We start from the raw sequence: 20,274 nt of genomic DNA, 5'->3' as shown, positions 1-20,274 counted from the left end.
TATCAGGAACATTTCTTCAGTGGTACGGTACAGGAATAGATAAGAGGAATTTACGCCTGCTCTTCATAAGAGGATGCTTTAGTATACTGCAGTGATATTCCTGGTTTCATACAAAAGTTTAATGTTCAGTATGAAGTGGGTGATGGAGACTTTTATCCTCCAAAAACAATGATGAGTGCTTTTGCACAATGGCAACAAGTATGCTTTGTTACCTGTTGATCATTCGGTATACCTCAAAGAAACTTATGAGAATCTTGAACTGGTTCTTGTAAAGATAAAATACAAAGATCACAATTGGATGATTTGTGAAGATCTGAGAGAGTTATACATACTTATTGGTCTGCAGGCTGTGTAGACCCTATACTAAGTTTCCATATTTCCTTTGTGAATGGGACAGCAGAGCAAGAAGCAGTCATTGGGAACAAAAACACTGGCCATAAAGAGCATTTCTTGAACCTCACATAAGAGAAAAAGCAATAAACGCAACTTTACCATGAAGAGAAAAAGGTGGTATGAAACATTTGACTAAATGTGAGTTGTTAATTATGACAATCTAATAGTTCTTGTAAAATATACCTTTAACATTTGTCACAGGACATGTTTCACTTCATCACTTTTCCATATTAAATTCAATAATGCTACATTCATATTGCTAAAAGTTCCAATGCAGTTGCGTGATAGAGAAAATTTGAGCTCAGATTTGGATTCAGCATCCCAAGAAATTATAGATGTAGCATAAATTTTTAGAAAAATTTTTATGACTCTTAATTTTGCAGGCCTCTGTAATTATTAACATGCATGTTATTGGTTCACAAGAAAATATGAAATGAAGTTCATGAAAAACATTTCCACAGTGTATAATTGTCTTTGTCGTATTTCTTCTGTGATCGTTCTTTGGATTTAGTGTCTGAGGTAGAGTGTCGTCTCTTTGTCAGCCATGGTTTTACATACCAAGTAAATTGACATTTATTCACAAGTCTTATAAAGAGTAAATCAAGGACGATTTTCCCCCACAAAGAGATTTTCTTACTAGAGTAATAATCGGGTTCATTATGATGAACCCCTTCCCCTCACATTTGGTACTTGAGATTGCAACACTTTTAAAATTGATATTATTTATTTCATCATTGGCGAGATGTTCCAGAGCTGAGCCCTATATATATATATATATATATATATATATATATATATATATATATATATATATATATATATATTTTCAGTCCCCTAACTGCCCATTGTGCAACTCAAACCAAGAAATGGGTTCGGAACACCTCAACTCTGTGCTTCATTGGCTGGTCATAATAATAATAATAATAATAATAATAATAATAATAATAATAATAATAATAATAATAATAATAATAATATTTATTTGTCAGAAACCAGTGTACAAGGCCTGGATATGACATCGTCAGGTTCGATAATACACACACACGCACACATACACTCACACATGCACAAACAAACTTAGCACAAGTAAATATAGACAAGTAAACAAATAATTATAAGCAAATAAACATACATAGTCAAATAAACAAACACTGAGAAATAAACAAAACAAACACCGAGAGATAAACAGAGTATGCTGTAGGTTAACACATTTATATAAGGACAAAAGGTATAATTAAAATACAAAGAGACAAATTAAAACATAAAGAAAGGGTAACATTTCTAAAATACAATATTTACATCACACTCCATGAATTCATGATAATATCTTTGAAAAATATTGGAGTGCAAGAGGTCAAATAACTTTATTGTCAAACGCCTGGCATTAGAAAACAACAACAACATATATATATATATATATATATATATATATATATATATATATATATATATATATATATAATATATATATTATCTACATTTTTATACAAGCTAAGTACCCAGTATCAAAACTACAGAAAACCAAAACGAATTATCTTGACTAGTCCCTAAAGATGAATTTTGACATAGCGTCACTTATATGAATTAATGACTTTCTTTGCCAAAATGCCTGCTGAGTTTAATTCCAATAAAAACATCTGTAAATCAAGCACAAAAAAAGTTTTTATTTGAATTAGTTCATACCATCAATGACCATAGTCAACTGTATGTGATATATTATATAATATGAAGAAGTGAGAATGAGATAGTCCAAAGCCACACTTTTAACAAAAATGGAGTTTTGTGCGAATTCATTTCTTATACATATGACGAAGTTACCAGTAACATATTATAAAAATTATTCAACAAATGACGTAAGTATATGCTGAAGAAATTATGATGCCGCACCTAATAGCATTGGACTCTAAACATTCAACATGCTCTCCTGTCAAATTTTGTCTGCCTTAGGACTATATCATTCTCACCCCTTCATATATAAAAGTCACAGCTCAATGTTACCCACATGGTTACTGTACTTAATCATTGTTCCTCAACACTGTTGTTTCCAAAGTTTTTGACAAAAGTGTAAATAAAAATGTTATAAGAAACATTGTATATTTGTTATTTAAAAGTCTGCCTTTTGATCGGAATTAATTTTACCTTGCCAGGTTAATCCTTGCCTTCTGTCCTCCTGAAACGGTAATACCTCTCTCCCCAACAAGACTGAGATCTCCTTGAGGGAACTGTGTGAAGTCTTGCTGGAGTGCACACACATTCACCACATTATTGTAGCGCTCCTTATCAAAGATGGAGTCGAACACTATGTTCTGGCGTACTGTGGCTCCGAATAACCAAGAATCTTGATTCGCATATGATACTTTTCCATTTATATTGCATGTTCCACTCAATATGGGCAGCTCACCCAGTATGACTTGCAGCAGGGAACTCTGCACATAAGATACAGCAGCAAATGAAGTTTATGTCTGAAGGAGATACATATTTTATAATACCAGTACGGTATGTAAAGTTTTGCAAGAACTAATCTCTGGAACGTTCATTACCAAATTATTTAGCAATTTTAAAGGCATGTTGGGTCCGATAAATATAATACTGGGTGTTCAGTTCAAAATGTGTCATGGCTCGCTGTATGCCGTCATGTGGCTAGCTGATGAGCCTAGAGAATTCAATCCTACACTTCCGCAGCTCAGGTGTATAACCTAAGAGGCAGAGAAGTTGGCTAGCAAGTACGGCGTTCATTCTGAAGAGTACGTACCGATACGTACGGAAACGCCGGTAGTGGCAGGAATGTGAACTGTTTGGAAATACGTACTGTCAGGATATGGGGAGAGGGTTAAGACAATTACTTACGTATTTGTTGACATTAACTTCGACGGTCAACATGGACACGGAGCATATGATTTGTGTTGTGGAATGTTACCGTATGCAACCGATGATAACAAATACCCTGCGTATGACTTGCCGGCGCAAAACACAGTTCGAAAGAGGTTATTGTAGCACACAGACCGTACAGACCGCCATCTGTTGCTACGACGTTCAAGTTATACAGTACACGTTCTCAAGTTCAGATTGAAGAACGCCTTAAATAATAGGCAACTTCGCTAACATATAAGCTGAAACTAGCTTCAAATCGGTGACCCAACAACAGTGACGTCATGACACACTTTGAAATGAACACCCAGTATAAGTATGAAATATGTGTAGGTTTATTACAGTCAAATTACTTATCAACAGTACACACTTTTTAACGATTGTTTCACCTGATTATTTTAAGTGTTCATCATGTGTTATTGTGTTCTCCTTTAATATGACCTGAAGATGCCATGGTTATGGCGAAGACGTTTGTCAAAAACTTTTATATACCATTTCATGTAATATCATAATGGTTCAACGTGTGTACTATTGATAAGTAATTTGACTGTAATAAACCGACACATATTTGATACTCAAATTATTTAGGCAAGGAAATGTGAAGAGTAGAATATTACATGTAACTTTTATTTGTAACACCGTGTATGCTAATTTTTAAATAGGATATTGTAATCAGTGTTGAGATACAGTACACATTTTCATCTGCAATAAAACACATTCTGTCATATTGAAACGTTATGTAATATAATTAATTATATGCTGTATCAAAAGATTTTATATATTCTTATTGGAACAACCCAGATTATGTTTTATTTTTTTGATAATTATGCTTTATCTTTTTTTCAAATTATGCTTTATTAGCTTTGTTTTAAATTTATTTTAACGTAAATAATACATAATATCAGTAATGTCACCTGATGGATCCACCACAGAAAAATATTGAAGAGCAAGAACGCCAATGGCTTCGTTGCCAAAGCCCAGCGTTAGATAACAACAACAACTTTTATACCAATAAACTTAAGTCAAATACTGTTTATGTATATCATCAAACTGAATTCTTTTTGTCACTAATGCTAGTTTTCAGGATAGGTATTAAGTTTATAAAAGAATACACTGTAAGCAATCTAGTCATGAAATGAATGAAAATCTAGTCATCCTTGTCACTCTCACTCGCACTCTCCAGATGAACAACACCCTCTTGGAGTTGATTTTGATTAATTGAAAATCGTAAGTGAGACTGTAGATTTTCTTCTGTCAGACATGACCGTTTTACATGGAGTTTACAAACTAAAATGCAATAGTTGCCCACATTTTTACATAGGACAGACAGGAAGATCCTTTCACACAAGATATAATGAACATATTAAAGCTATAAACAAACCCTACATCACATCAAATTATGCAGACCACATTATCAACAATAATCATGACTACAATGATAGAGAAACAGATATGGAAATTTTACACTTCACACCAAAAAGTTCACAGTTAAACATCTTAGAACAATACGAAATATATAAACATACAATAACATACCCACAACATATACTTAACACACAATTACAGTTCAACACCCACACATTATTCGACGTCATGATACGTCATAACACACAAATAACCAGCCCCAACCATAAGAGCAACATACCCCCATCCCTACAATCGACAAATGCACATTGCAGAATTCAAGATCACCAGTAGTTCAGGAGACACTAATGAAGACGTGACATCACAACGAAACGGGCCGTCTGTCGAAGGTATATACCTTTTTTTTTTTAAATTTTAACACTTTTCAACGTATGACTAAGTAATTTCATGTTTTTAACAAACAAAGTGTTAACGTGAACTTTAATCAATGACCGTTTAGAATTCAAAATCCAATTGAGAGTAGAAAATTTTCTCTTAACTGAAGCAGATGATGGGGGAACCATAATTGTCTTCATTGCCAGCTTACTTAGGACAGGTGGAATGTTTCTGCCAGAAGGATAAGGCAAAAGTTGAAGACAATTTTTCTCCATGCACCATTGCTGGATATGTTAATATTTCTTCCACTGGAACATCAATGGCAGAGAAATATTTCAGTACATTTGAAGTAAGAATCAAAGAAACCTTCTCAGGAACAGCTAATGTTGGATCTAAATTCTGAACTTCCTTCCAGAAATTTAGAGTAGGATGACGTTCATCCATATATTCATGTAGGCCTAAGTGCACGATATAGGAATATTTCTCAATATAGGCCAGGCTTTCTTATAAAAATATAGGTATTAGTAAGCCTGACTTTAAATATTTCGTTATTCTTGACTGCAAACATCCTACATACTAAGACCTTCAAAGCTCAAACAGCTGCAGCAAATCAGATGTATTATTATTATAAATATTCTGCTACATACAACAGAGCAACAGAAATCATCTTGTCACAGAAAAAATCTTACTGTCAATTAATACAGTTATTGCCACAATAGCCAAAACACAGTATGGTATCATGGATTTTTAATCATATCTTTCAGCAAGGTACTCAACGTGCGTTAATACTTTATTATACCTAGGATGACCAAATACTAAGAATGAAAAAAGAAGACACTAATTCTTGGGAGGAAAAATAAACGTTATATTGTTTTTCTTATGTACATGTAAAAAAATAATTAATCTCACCTTGCCTGAGCCAACTGTTCCGATTACAGCAACTAGTTGTCCTTCTTTGGCATTCATTGTGACGTCACGGAGTGCAAAACCATGGCGCCAGTTGGCTGTCACATTTCTGAGTGTCACGTGAGATGGTTGTATTTTATCTTTGTGTGTTGTCTCATCTTCTGTGATAGCTTTGAACTCTTCAGATAATAGAAATTCCTATAGAAAGTAGTTTTTTATTATTTATTTTTATACTGTTTTTTTAATTTTTCGACATGTTCAAGAATTTATTATGTGTGTAAGTCTTGTTACAGTTTTTGGCACACACGAGTAAGTTATTTGTATCACAAACTTACTGAAATTATTAGAACTGAATGGAAACTAAAGGATCTAGATTTCATTATAGTTCCAGTTTCATTTACGTAGCTGTAGCGAATATATTATTCATGTAAGAATATTAAAGCACATACGGTACCAGTATTGTGAAACACTTTTTTTTTTCTCTCTTGTATGCAGGAGGGTCCCGAAGGCTTGCACTGCAGTCTGAGGCATTGTGAAACATCAGGCTTGTATAAAAAAGCAAGCAATGCTATTTTTTTGACAAAGAGATGCAAAATATTGGAAATTAAGGTCAGGTTTACTGATGTTCTATTGCTTTCTACCAGGACTGGTTAGTTTATTTTAAATGACGATTTAAAATTAAAAAAATAAAAAGAAGAAATTAATTCTATTTTTTACAAAGAGGTGCAAAATACTGGAAATTAAGGTCAGGTTTACAGATGTTCTGTTGCTTTCTACCAGAACTGGTTGGTTTATTTTAAATGACGATTTAAAATTGAAAAACAAGAAATTAATGCTATTTTTTGACAAAGAGATGGAAAATATTGGAAATTAAGGTCAGGTTTACTGATGTTCTGTTACTTTCTACCAGGACTGATGATTTAAAATAATTGACCTTTTTAAATACAAAGTCCAGCTATCATTACCATTTTCGAGCATTCTTACTGGACCAATAATGAACATATTATTTTAATGCTAACAGATTGTAGGAAACATCCGTTTTTGGTGCAAGGATAATTCGTTTAACATTTTTATAAATTAGTTTTGATTGCATCCTTTAATAAATCACTCCAAATTAATGTCAATATACAGTGGATTGTGTGCGAAGATAATTTTTATGTTGGCCTCACTGTGCATCTTTTTTCCTTGTTAAGTTTATTTTATTCACATTTTAACAAGTGTGGTCATGCCATGTGTTTAGAATGTGTTTGTATATCAGTAGGTCGTTTTTACTTTTGTTGAGTTCCCCTTATTGCTCAATATTAGACTAGAAGGCGACAGCAAGTGCAGGAACGTCATTTCGTGACACTTATTAAAATAACTCAGCTCCAGTGAGCTCAATGGTAAAATACTTATTTTCACTCTATATGATTTTGGTTCATTAAAATACTCATCTTTACGACAAAACTCTTAAAAATACTATTATGTTCTGTGGACAAAAAGAAACTGAAGTGTATAAAATTAGACTATTTTATGTGGACCAAATAAAGTTTAATAATCAAGTTATACAATATTTCGACAGAGTATCAAGTTTTCTGTGCGTAAAGACCTATTTTAATCTTATCTCAGTCCTCATATGCGGCATTACATCCATCTAGAGAAACTAAAAATTTGAAATATTGAGGAATTATCCAAATCGGTTAATTAGCTTCTGAGATTACTTCATACAAACACACAAACATTCTCTGTATATTAATAGGGTAAACTAGGGTCTGTTGGACAGTCGGGCATGTTGGACACTTTGTACTTTAACGTGTTACCTCGCCACTTGTGGACTGCTTTCGTCATTGACTTCTAGCAGAATGTGGTGCCCACAAGTGGCGAGGTAACACGTTAAAGTACAAAGTGTCCAACATGCCCGACTGTCCAACAGACCCTAATTTACCCTATTGATAAACATTTATATTATATTCCCATCATAGAATATAAGTATATCTGTATAAAAATAGTAGTGTTAAATGAATAATATTCTCCGTTTGTTTAAGGCAAGGCTGCCTTAAATAGTTTGTTTTCATTTCATTATAGCCTATAATATGAGGTGGTGGTGATAAAACGTTTTATTTTAAAACTCTTGTATCTCCTTAAATAACAGTCCTATCAAAATTTTTCATAGAACAAAACTTATCGGAAATCATTTTTAAAGAAACTTTTGTTATGTAACATTTTTCATGAGAACCGATAATAAGCGAGATAGTTCGGTTTATTTAATTCGGGCTCCTTTATAACACCCCTTTTAAATGAAGAATGTCATATAGCCTAAAATCTAACTTAGAATGAATTAATTTATATTCCAGTTTTCATAGCAATCTGTTCAGCCTTTATCGCGTGAAAAGGTAACAAACATACAGACAGACAGATATACAAACAAAAATTTCAAAAATGCGATTTTCGGTCTCAGGATGTTATACATGTTAACACCAATTATTTTTGGAAAAACGAAATTACCAGAAAAATTTCGGTTACAGATTTATTGTTAGTATAGAACAGCAAGTGATAGAAAAATAAGCTTCATAAGGCTGCAGTTTCAACATTTGGCACCATGAAATACGAACTTTTTTTTTGTATATACCGGTATTTATTCAATTATCCAGCAAAATCTCGTATCCGGAATTAGCCTAGTCCCTTTGGTGCCTATTAAGGAGTCTAATGTATACCTATTGATTTTATAATATTTATATTTTTGTCACTTATAGGCCTACCTGTTTGTTGTAATACATTCCATAATACAATTCTTGGTACATTATCTTATGCCTTTAATAAATGAATGAAAATCAAGGCTAATATCTGTCATTTTTCACCACTTTTCTCTAGTAATTGTACTTTATCTAGTTCATGTTTGATAATACTCGTAAATGTTTTTATAAATGGATTTGTAACACATATTCCTCTATAGTTTGTACATTGTCTTCGATCTCCCTTCTTATAGAACTTATAAATCCAAGTTTCATTTCTGCAGGTATTTTTCCACCTTCTAACATTTTCACATAGAACTCTGTAAGCAGTCTAATTAATTTTCTTCCTCTATATTTCAATAACTCTAAATTAATTCCATCAGGTTCATTTGCTTTCCCATTCTTTCCTTCTTGTAAACATCATTCTACATCTCCTTCAGATAATTTCCATTACGGATTTCCATGTTTGAATATGTTCTCTTCCTTGAATTCTTTTCTGTCTTCATTCAGAAGCTGTTTATAACACTCTGTCCAGTTATCTAAGGAGATTAACTCTATATGTGCTTTATGTATGGGATGTGTTCGTTTTCAACTTCTTTAATACTGACCAAGCTGCTGCTGAACATTTAACAATAACAGTAATAACAACAGTAATAATAATAATAATAATAATAATAATAATAATAATAATAATAATAATAATAATACTGGTAATAATAATAATAATAATAATAATAATAATAATAATAATAATAATAATAATATATTATCAATTTAATGACGTGATTTCATGGAATATTACCTGTAATCTTTTGATTGACACCATTGTTTCAGTTCCATCTATTATTGCTACCAAAAAGCATGTAGCGAAGGGGAAAGCCAATATTCCGAGAAATGTAAATATGACAAACACCTGTAAGAGAACAGAATTTTATATTTCTGTAATTAGTTTAATAACACTGGTCAACAAAATTTAACTTTTTTTCTGTTACAGAAACGAAAACACTGGAATTCAATGTATTTTTTTCATGCTGAATATGAATATGGCAATAAAATTGTCAGATATGGTCTAGTTTTCTTGTATAATTTGAGAAAGAAATAAATAGATAAAAAATTATATTTTCCTAAACATATTAGGCTGGGCTTACCTCAATTATTACCGGTATATTAGAGACGTCTCCTTTCAGATTGTCTGCTATACTAGTCCTCGGGAGCATCCCTCATTACCGACCAATAATAATCAGTTAATATGGATGTACTCCATTTATTCTGGCATCATCTTTCAAATGTTGAAATTGTCTGGTGAAAGCGCTCTCCATGTTCAACAGAAACTGCACTACACTTTTCAGGGAAAAAGCCCAAATGAGAGTGGAGAAAGTGTATCTTCAATGACATATTGCACCACATTTGATGATAAGTCAGCAACATACTATGCACCATTTCCCTATAGTTTGGCACACCACTGTTCCTAGGAAATTTGAGGTGATCGTTCTGAAAGATTCCCATGCAGCATGTTCTTTTCTTGTCAGAAATCTGTCGAAATCTTGATCTGAAAAGAGTTCTCTGACTTGGGGCCCTATGAAAATTTCCTTCTTTAATTTTAGCTGTACTTATCATTGGACATTTTGACTGTAAATATCTGAATGCTGATCTGTCATGATCGAATGCTTTTACGAAATTTTTAATCAGTCTCAGTTTGGTATATAATGGAGGGAACAAAATTTTTCTAGATTCAAGCAATGGCTGCTGCTTTATGTTCTTCGTTCCTTATTCCAAAGTTTGTCGAAGAGGCCAGTCTATCCTTTTGTAGTGCAAAGTCTTAGCTCGGCTGTCCCATTCACATAGGAAAAAGCAATATTTTGTAAACCATTGTTGTAAGCCAAGAAGAATCGCAACCATATTTAAGTCACCACATATTTGCCACTTAAATCTGTCATAATTTATGTAATTTAAAATATCTCTTATATTTTAATGTCTCTTTCATATGGACTGTGCAGCCAATTGGAACTAAAGGCAAAGTATTTCCATTGTGCAATAATACAGCTTTAAGGCTCAGCATGGAAGCCTAAAAATAGCCTCCATTGTTCTGGTGTGTGTTGGATATCACTACGCAGAATTAAAAATGAGTCTGCTGGCAAAAGAGACTTATATATGGTTAAGCACAGCACTACAAAAATTTTATGAATTCAAAAGAAAGACGAAAAGCGGTCTCCACTCAGCAATGTCTTGGATCTAACTAAACCAACAATCTTTTACAAGCAAACACAACCCTTCAGGATCATAAATCTATCTCCACATCTCCTGTGTAAGAAATTTGCTGTAACCTTTACTGAGAAACCGCTAACGCTCTTCCTGAAATGAGTAGCCTAATCCCAGACATATGCTGTACATTGAAAACGAGACCACTGCATCCATTTTTACTGTCATATTCGTCATTAGCGGTACAAAATTAGTCAGAAATCCCTTATTTTGTTTCCGTAACATTTTGGCTGTTGTCCAATGTAATTTTTTTAATGAGTTCAAGTTTTAAATACTTTTTTGAACAAAAGATTTTTTCCTTTGTCCTGTAACATGATACCGAAAAATTTCTTCGAAATCCACGAGGTTTAAGAAATTTAATTTAAGACTCTTTTTAATAATTATCAATACTACAAAAAAATTAACAATATAATGGTAACATTACATTTTTTTGTCATCATCGCAGCAAAGTTCACCACCAACAATTCTGTCATTGCAAATTTTTCATCTCGATAATAAAATAATTGCTAAGAACTGAAGTGTTTATTTTACCCCAGGAAACGTCATTTATATCTTGTAACAACACATATACTACAATTCGTAAATGTAAGGAGGGGTAATATATGTAGCTTTTACCAATTATAATTATCAAGACATATTAACCTTACTGTTAGTGAGATGATCTCCAAGCAAAACCATCGTCGTTACTGCTATGAGAAAACCAATCCGAGAAGCTGAATAGAATAGTACAACAGTGATACAATTTAATAATTGTGACATCCTGAGTGTATTAACCTCCTCTCTGAAACAGATGACAGACGTCTAATGTAATAACTACAGCGAGTAAGCATGTGAAATTTCATAATCTAAAGTATGAAGAAGTACTTAGGAACCAGAAATCTTTACATTTTAGACAATGACGAATCTAAATCAATGCAAAGAATTTTTCATATTTTATTATATTTCGACAAAGTCTTCATAATTTAAGAGAATTGTAGTATTTCTCACATTTTAAAATTTTCATACATTTAGTAAAATAATATTGATAGTTCACAAATGTTTTCATTTGACTGTGGCTCTGGCTGAGTTGGTCTTTAGCAATGAAGGCATTAAGGGTGATCTTGCCTATATCTAAACTTATTTCGACATAATGCTAAAGACGATTGAGAATTTGTAAGCCAACAATTTGACCTTTATGTCAGCAGTTCAGTAGGTGGTAGATTTGAGGAAAATTGTTACCTAAGTTCCAGAGAATCCACAGATAGAATTGTGCCAGAAAAATTTGAATTTTTGCTGGACAAAACAAGGTACTAAGTGAAGTGAATCAAGTTCTTGAAGATAAATCAAACATTATTCCACCAAACATTAAATTAACTGAGGTAGCAAGCTACAAATATCTTCCCATTACATTTAATGTGGAATGAAGTTCCTAGTCATACAAAATAATATTGACAGATAAACGATACAGTCTGCTTCCTCAAAATGTAGAGATACGAGTGGTTGTAGCCTATATTGCCACAAGTAGATTAATTTTATTTGATTCTGTATCGTTATTTTAATGTAAATAGACTAATCATTATCTTATATAAATTATGATTACTTTCTGGCTTGTACTCAACTGATAAAACATTTTACTACAGTGTTAAAATAAGTACATTTAGCCCATTATTATCAGTATTAAGTTTTTACTTGAATGATCATTATTTACCTTCTGAGTATCAAAATTAAAGCCAACAGAAAAAGAAAAACAATTCACATTATTTCATATTTTGTCATGTTGTTTAGTGAAACTTAGATACATGAAATTGGCACCACTAGAAAGAAAAAAAAATTACTACCTTACGTCACAAATGTTCAAAGTCAGCCCCTTTGGTAACTAAGCACACATCAAGCCTGTAGTCAAATTACTCCCAAGCACATTATAGGTTATAGCATACCATAATTGATGTGATGGTTCCTGTGATGCACACTCGTAGGTAAAGCATGGTCTGCGCTAAGTGTAGCACATAGACTCTATCTTTAGTATATCCCCCACATGAAAAAAATCAAGGGATAGTCAGGTCTGGGGAACGTGAAGGTCAACAAAGAAGTTCATTATCATTACGACCAACATGACTGATCCATCTGTTTGGCAGTTGGTTACTAAGCTCATTTCTGACTTTTCTGTGAAAATATGGAAGTGTGCTGTACTTTTGAAGGATGAAACAGGAATGCCCTGTTCATGCTGTGGCAGGAGCCATTGTTGTAGTATGTCCAGATACTGAATTCCATAGACTGTTTGGTTAATGAAAAAGAAGGGTTCATACACTTTCTCATGTTTTATAGTGCAGAACACGTTCACCTTAGGGCAGTTGCACTTATGCTCCACATAGAGATGCAAATTTTTCGACCCCCAGATTCAGACGTTATGTCCTTCAATTTATCCGAAAGATGGAAAGTGGCTTCGTCAGTAAACACTAAGGTTCGACAAAATCATCGGTTGCCATGAGGTCCTAATTTTTAACAGACTCCCGGCTCCAGTATGTTTCTTCCCTTTGACCATTTTTCTCCCTTATTTTTGCATAATGTAAAAATTTTCATTTCAAACATTTGAATTTTCCGTGAATGATGATTATATATATCATTAATTTTGAGATGCACTAAAATGTACAGCCTTTGTAGAAGCTAACACTTGCCAGAAATGAATTTCAGTGCTCACTCGTTTAAAATAAAATCATTTTAATGTTATAAATTTGGAAAAAGTGATGAGTTTTATTCTAAACATACCAAGTAGTAAGTAATGCTCATGCAAAGAGGGTGTTTCATTTCATGAACAATAATTGGACAGATGTTCAATACACGACGCTTCTAATCAAATCCTAACTGCAAACTGCTGTCAACTTCAACCATTATGCAAGACAAAATCTGTCTCAAAATACTCCAAATTTAAGTATAGCTGCCAAAGTGTAGAATAAAGTTGTTTTGTACTAACGGAACTGGATAATTTGTCCATTTTCTATGCGAAATTTTGTTGATTCCATAGTCTCCCGTATTTTCTTCAGAAAGAGTTGGCAATCCTAGTTTGAATACTCTTGCATAAAGCACGCTATAGCACTTTGTCCTCTGGTTTAGGGCCTGCAACAGCTGTAGTCAGTATGGATGAACACGTAACCGCGTGTGCAGAATCTTTTACACAATCGACTTTGGGATTTGCAACTCCCTACTGGCTTTTATAGTACATTTTAGCGGATTACGTTAGAAGCTTGCACAAACACGCTCCACTGTTCCACCTCTTATTGGTAGGCATCCGATTGATTTCCCCTTACAAATGCATTCTCTTACCTACCTTGAAAACGTAGTAGGTACCACTTGCGAATTGTAGGTCCAGTGAGTGGATATGCACCAAATCTTGTTCGGAAAAGTTGTTGGACATCAATAACAGATGGTTAACATTTAGTCATTTAGTGTCAATAATGAACAAAGTTACTACACGTGAATATTACCAAAAGTGATGCACTAGAACAAAAATAAAATAAACAAAACTTTGAGAGTTTTTCTGTCTATTGCTACCAATTTTATGTATCTCCGTTTCTTTAAACATAAGTTACTGTTCCAAAACCGGAAGATTGTTAGTGGTAACCATTTGTAGAGAGAGTGCTCAATAGAAACATTTATATTAATTCAATTTTTAGAATATCCAATACCGTACTAAGGTGAAAAAGTTTTTGAGCACTTGTCTGTGATGATACCTTCTAACTTTGGCGATCAGCTTAGAGAATGGTTTCTCCCAAGCATACATCTTGATGACTTGCACAGCAGAAATTATCTCATCCATAAGCTTTATTCGTACATCAGATTTCTGTGCAGTTTTACATCTGTATGAAGATAAGAATTTTCCCGTGGATGCTGCAACAAAATTCCATATGTAATGAGAGAGTTCTTTTTTTCTACTTGTGAAAATGATGCGGGTGCACAGCCTTATGTGAACATTTTAAGTTAAATGTACATTACTGTGTTTTCCTTAAAAATTCCTTCTTCTGTTTATGTTAACGTCGTAAATTCTTGTACATTAACAAAGATTGTTGATAATTCATGTTGATTGTTGATAATTATTAAAATGTAGACTCACCAAAATTTGCTTGAACATATTACTAAATAATTGGAATATTCTCAATTTCGTCTTAACTTTACACTAATGGTTAATATGGATTATAATAATAACAATATAACTTGAATTCTTTTTATTAAAATTTAATAAATTATTATTAAATTATATTTATAAGACTCTATATTAAGACTGGCATAATGGCAGATAATTTATAATGGAATAAGACAAGGATGTGGCCTTTCACAATTTCTGTTTACTCTTAATTATTATACAGAGTGATCTGTTTGGGTATGGATAAAATAAAAACACCGTAAAACATTTACTACTGAATTTTATTTGTTGAAACTTTGTGCATACAACACTGAAAGATGGAAAATTCCTCAGAGCTCAACATGACTCCCATTGCACAACTCATAACAGTGATGCAATTCAGCCCATGTTCGTTGTAACATAAGAGGGGTGATTTGTTGAAAAGTAATTTTTACTCTCAGATCATCATGTTTCTGGGTTTCTGTGAATAGACAATGTCTTTAACAAAACCCCACACGAAGAATCAGGAGGGGTTAGATTGTGGAGTTTGGGGGTCAAGCCAAGAGATAGCTGCTTCTCATACTGAATTTCGCCTACGACTTCCTGCATGATTTTTACCACAGAACCTGTTTCTATAAATGTTCGACACCACAACATTATGGAATCGTATTTAGGTACATTATGCACACTATACTCACGTCGAAATTCCCTTTGAACTCTTTTAACACTCTCAAATTTAGCATACCAAAGAACACATTGTGCCTGCTGTTGATTTGTAGTAGCCATTTTAATCATCTACGATTTTCATTTGTCCTTTCAGATTATGCATTGTTGATTGTCATATATGGAAACTCCCATCTTTTAATCATAATATAACCACCACTAAATTTTTCCTTCTATCCTAATAGTTTATAATAATAAATTAATATTATCCATGCCCAAACGGATCAGACTGTATATATATAAGGATTATTCTGGAATGGAGACATGCACCACGGTCAATCAATCGAAACTTACAGACTGATGCTTTACTTTTGCAGATGATCCAACTCTTGTAGCGTCCACTGAAGATAATCTTCAATATTCAGATCACAATTTAAACATTGCTGGTGAAAAATAATTTTTTGAACGATGGTGTTTTTCTTTTTTTTTACAGCTATTGTTGTTATGCCTTGAAAGTTAGATTTTCACACAGAAACTTGTTGCTAGAGAAACCATTCTTCATAACGTAAAACTACACTGAAATGGACACATTACAATGCACTTATTGTTACTTAGTTACCATTACAGTGCAGTTTTGCGAAAACTTTGGAATAATATTGCTCTAAATTTTTAATGCAAAATATATTGTATTTGGAATTTTAAAAATATGATCGTGTAAAAAATGTACAATACACGTTTGTGAAGTGCATTACAAAATCTCAGAAACTGAAAAACTCGCTCTGCTTTTTTTAAAACCTTTCCTCGATTTTGTAAAAAGCACTTCCTAACCTTGTATCGGAATATACTATTGTGGTAAATAGCCTTCTTTAAGTAAAATTTGAAAATGATAAGTTACTTGAAAGTGAAAATTATTTTACATATCTCGGAAACAAAATCATCATTATTTTGATGAATTAGTTATAACTTACTTACAAATGGCTTTTAGAGAACCAGGAGGCTCATTGCTGCCCTCACATAAACCCACCATCGGTCCCTATCCTCTCTCTATCATCATATCCCACCTCCCTCTACGTCTCAGCATTCCCAAGAGTCTTTTTCACTCTGGCCTCCCAACTAACATTCTATATGCATTTTTGGATTCGCCCATGGGTGCTACATGCACTGCCCCTCTCAAACATCTAGATTTCATTTTTTTAGTAAGTTATTTTACGACGCTGTGTCAACATCTTAGGTTATTTAGCGTCTGAATGAGATGAAGGTGATAATGCTGGTGAAATGAATCCGGAGTCCAGCACCGAAAGTTACCCAGCATTTGCTCATATTGGATTGAGGAAAAAGCCCGGAAAAACCTCAACCAGGTAACTTGCCCCGACCGGGAATCGAACCCGGGCCACCTGGTTTCGCGGCCAGACGCGCTAGCCATTACTCCACAGGTGTGGACTCTGGATTTAATGTACCTAATTATGTCAGGTGAATAATACAATGCATGCAGTTCTGCATTGCATAACTTTCTCCATTCTCCTGTAACGTCATCCCTCTTGGCCCAGATATTTTCCTAAGCGCCTTATTCTCGAACACCTTTAACCTCTGTTTACCTCTCAAAGTGAGAGTCCAAGTTTCACAACCATACAGAACAACCGGTAATATAACTGTTTTATAAATTCTAACTTTCAGCTTTTTTGAGTGCAGACTGGATGACGAAAGCTTCTCAATAGAATAATAACAGGCATTTTCCATATTTATTCTGCATTTAATTTCCTCCCGAGTGTCATTTATATTTGTTATTGTTGCTCCAAGATATTTGAGTTTTTCCACCCCTTCAAAGGATAAATTTCCAATTTTTATATTTCCATTTCGTACTATGTTCTGGTCACGAGATATAATCATATAGTTTGTCTTTTCGGGATTTACTTTCAAACCTATCTCTTTATTTTCTTTAAGTAAAATTCCCGTGTTTTCCCTAATAATTTGTGGATTTTCTCCTAACATATTTACATCACCTGCATAAACAGTTTATGTACCCTAACCCGTTCAATTGCAAACCTTCTCTGTTATCCTGGACTTTCCTAATGTCATATTCTAGAGCAAAGTTAAAAAGTAAAAGTGATAGTGCATCTCCTTGCTTTAGCCTGTAGTGAATTGGAAAAACATCCGACAGAAACTGGCCTATACGGACTCTGCTGTACGTTTCACTGAGGCACATTTTAATTAATCAAACTAGTTTCTTGGGAATACTGGTGCCAAATTCAATAAGAGTATTATATAAAACTTCTCGAAGAATGAGTTATTTCTCATAAAATTTATAAATACAGTAGAACAATAGAAATAATTAAAGAATACTGGAACCTTTCCTGATACGACACACAAGAATAAGATTATATAAAACAGTAGCAACACCTGTACTATGTTACAAAAGTGAGACATGGACAATGAGAAAAACAAAAGGAAATCAAATTACAGCCAATGAAATAGAATTTATCAGAAAAACAATGATATCATGTAGGTACTTCAGTTACAACCGGGTATTTGTGCATTTTATAAATGGTTATCAGTAGCCCTAAAGATGGGAATGCGAGCTGGTTTGAGACCTCATGAGGGAAGAAATTTTCTCATGAAATTTCGGCCAGTGTATGGGACCGGTGATCACCCAGCGTCGTGATGCAATTAGGGAGTTACGATAGGTAGCGAAATCCGGTTGTGAAAGCCAGCTATAAGGGGTGGGGGGGATCATCATGATAACCACACGATATCTCCATTCTGGTTGGATGATCGTCCACCTCTGCTTCGGCATGTGAACGTGAAGCCAGCAGCCGGCTGGTCGGTCTGGGCCCTTCAAGGGCTGTGGTGCCATGGATTATTATTAACTTATTATTAATTTTATTATTATTATTATATTATTATTATTATTATTATTATTATTATTATTTATTATCAGTTAAAATGGAAAAATCGTGTATAACATACGGTATACAACCAAACAGAATTTCAAAAGCCATGCTTAATTTCTATACACATAAGAAGAGATCCTCGTGTCGTCCAAAGAAGAGATGGACTGAAAATTTAGCACTGAGGTCGTAACAGACTATTACAACAAACTGTTAAGTCACCACAATAGAAGACCAACGATTTTCACCACGTGACTAATTTAAGTGACTGGTTAATGCAACCATGGGGAAAAATGGCTCCGAAGGGCCACTGCACTCAAAGCCGCCTTACCTCACTCCACCGACCCTCTCTTCCGCCTGGTGCTTCTCTAGACACGCTTCATTCAGTGGCGGGTATGGCTTCGATATCGGGACGTCAGTTTCAGGAAGAGTGGCAGAAAGAATTTTTTGTTACAAAAAGAAGAAATAATGTAGGTTGCTTAATATGTAGGTTTTAAATTGCGCATATAAAACGCTTCAATATTAAACGCCACTTTGATCGGAAGCATAAAGCGGACTTCGGTGATCTTACAGGTATTTACTTATAATTTAAAAAGCTATTTTCGTAATATTTGTGAAAAGATACAAAACAAGATATGTTTATGGTATTTTCAGGATTTAGATACTTATTATTTTATTAAGTATCTGGAACTGAACTTATTTAAAACTTTGAGTGCATATTAGGCCTACTTGATGCGTTCTCTTTCCGAGAAAGATTTTCAGAAGTAACTGCAATGGACAAGAAGATGGGTCTGTTCAATAATCCATTTGTATTTGATGTTACCCAAGCATCAGAGCCACTATAGAGATTCAAAAGAGCACGCCACTAAAGTGTTTAGGAAAAAATGGATTAGATCTCTTTAAATACCTACCAGAAGAGCAAGTCCCTAATCTGCGCACATTTGCAATGCGTATGGTATCTATATTTGGCTCAACTTACTGTAGTGAGCTGTTTTTCTTTTCAAAATGAATATGACCAAAAGTATCTCCAGGTCTAGGATCACAGACATGCATTTAGTTTCAGTATTACGATTGAGTTGTTCTATTTTAGAGCCAAATATATCCTTTTTAGTTAATAACAAGAAATTTCGAGGGCAATCAACAACAAAAAATGAAAACCAGCAGTGTAGGCCTACAGGAGTATTTCGTTTCATTTATATCTCATATATTTTGTTTAATATATTTTAAAGTTAAATGAAAGTGGAGCTTAGTTTTACTTTCTTTAGTATTTATAAAAAGAAACAATTGATTTTGTTGGTCATTATATTATGTTTAATATGTTTTCGAGTTAAATGATAATGGAGCTTAGTTACTTTCTTGGTTTTAAAAAGAAACAATTTATTATGTTGAGCATTGTATCTTTTAATATATTGTGCAGTTAAATGACAATGGAGTTTTGCTTTTTCTTTGTTGTTTTTAAAAAAGAAATACTTATTATGTCGATAACAAGGCAGTTCAAGAATTTTTTTGTGCACATGATAAAGGAATAGTTATACAATTGAAAAATATATAATTTGCCTAATGACAGTAGGTCGCCGTCATAATTATTGTATGATACGTGTACTTCCTATAAACAAAATACTGTAAAGATTTTGAAACAAGAAATAAGAGCGGAGAAATTACTGATGCGCAAGGTGTGTCGAATCCACCACTGCACTTGACTTAGCAAAACAATTGCGTTACCCCTCGCCTGTCAATCAAACGAATGTGGGGT

General features: G+C 33.5%; 1 protein-coding gene across 1 annotated transcript in view; it reads right to left on the bottom strand.

Annotated features, from left to right (window-relative positions):
• Window positions 1–20,274, bottom strand: part of LOC138696718 (ATP-binding cassette sub-family C member 4-like) — an 81,028-nt gene that overhangs the window by 36,222 nt on the left and 24,532 nt on the right. Inside the window, exons 6-10 of the mRNA XM_069822043.1 lie at window positions 14,585–14,741; window positions 11,520–11,658; window positions 9,421–9,531; window positions 5,911–6,105; window positions 2,533–2,819 (exon numbers count right to left, since the gene is read on the bottom strand). Of these exons, the coding sequence (XP_069678144.1) occupies window positions 2,533–2,819; window positions 5,911–6,105; window positions 9,421–9,531; window positions 11,520–11,658; window positions 14,585–14,741 (889 nt within the window). The remainder of the gene's footprint in view (window positions 1–2,532; window positions 2,820–5,910; window positions 6,106–9,420; window positions 9,532–11,519; window positions 11,659–14,584; window positions 14,742–20,274) is intronic.

Source organism: Periplaneta americana, chromosome 3, assembly GCF_040183065.1.
Source record: "Periplaneta americana isolate PAMFEO1 chromosome 3, P.americana_PAMFEO1_priV1, whole genome shotgun sequence".
Taxonomy (NCBI): Eukaryota; Metazoa; Arthropoda; class Insecta; order Blattodea; family Blattidae; genus Periplaneta; species Periplaneta americana.
This window is presented reverse-complemented; position numbering and strand designations above follow the sequence as displayed.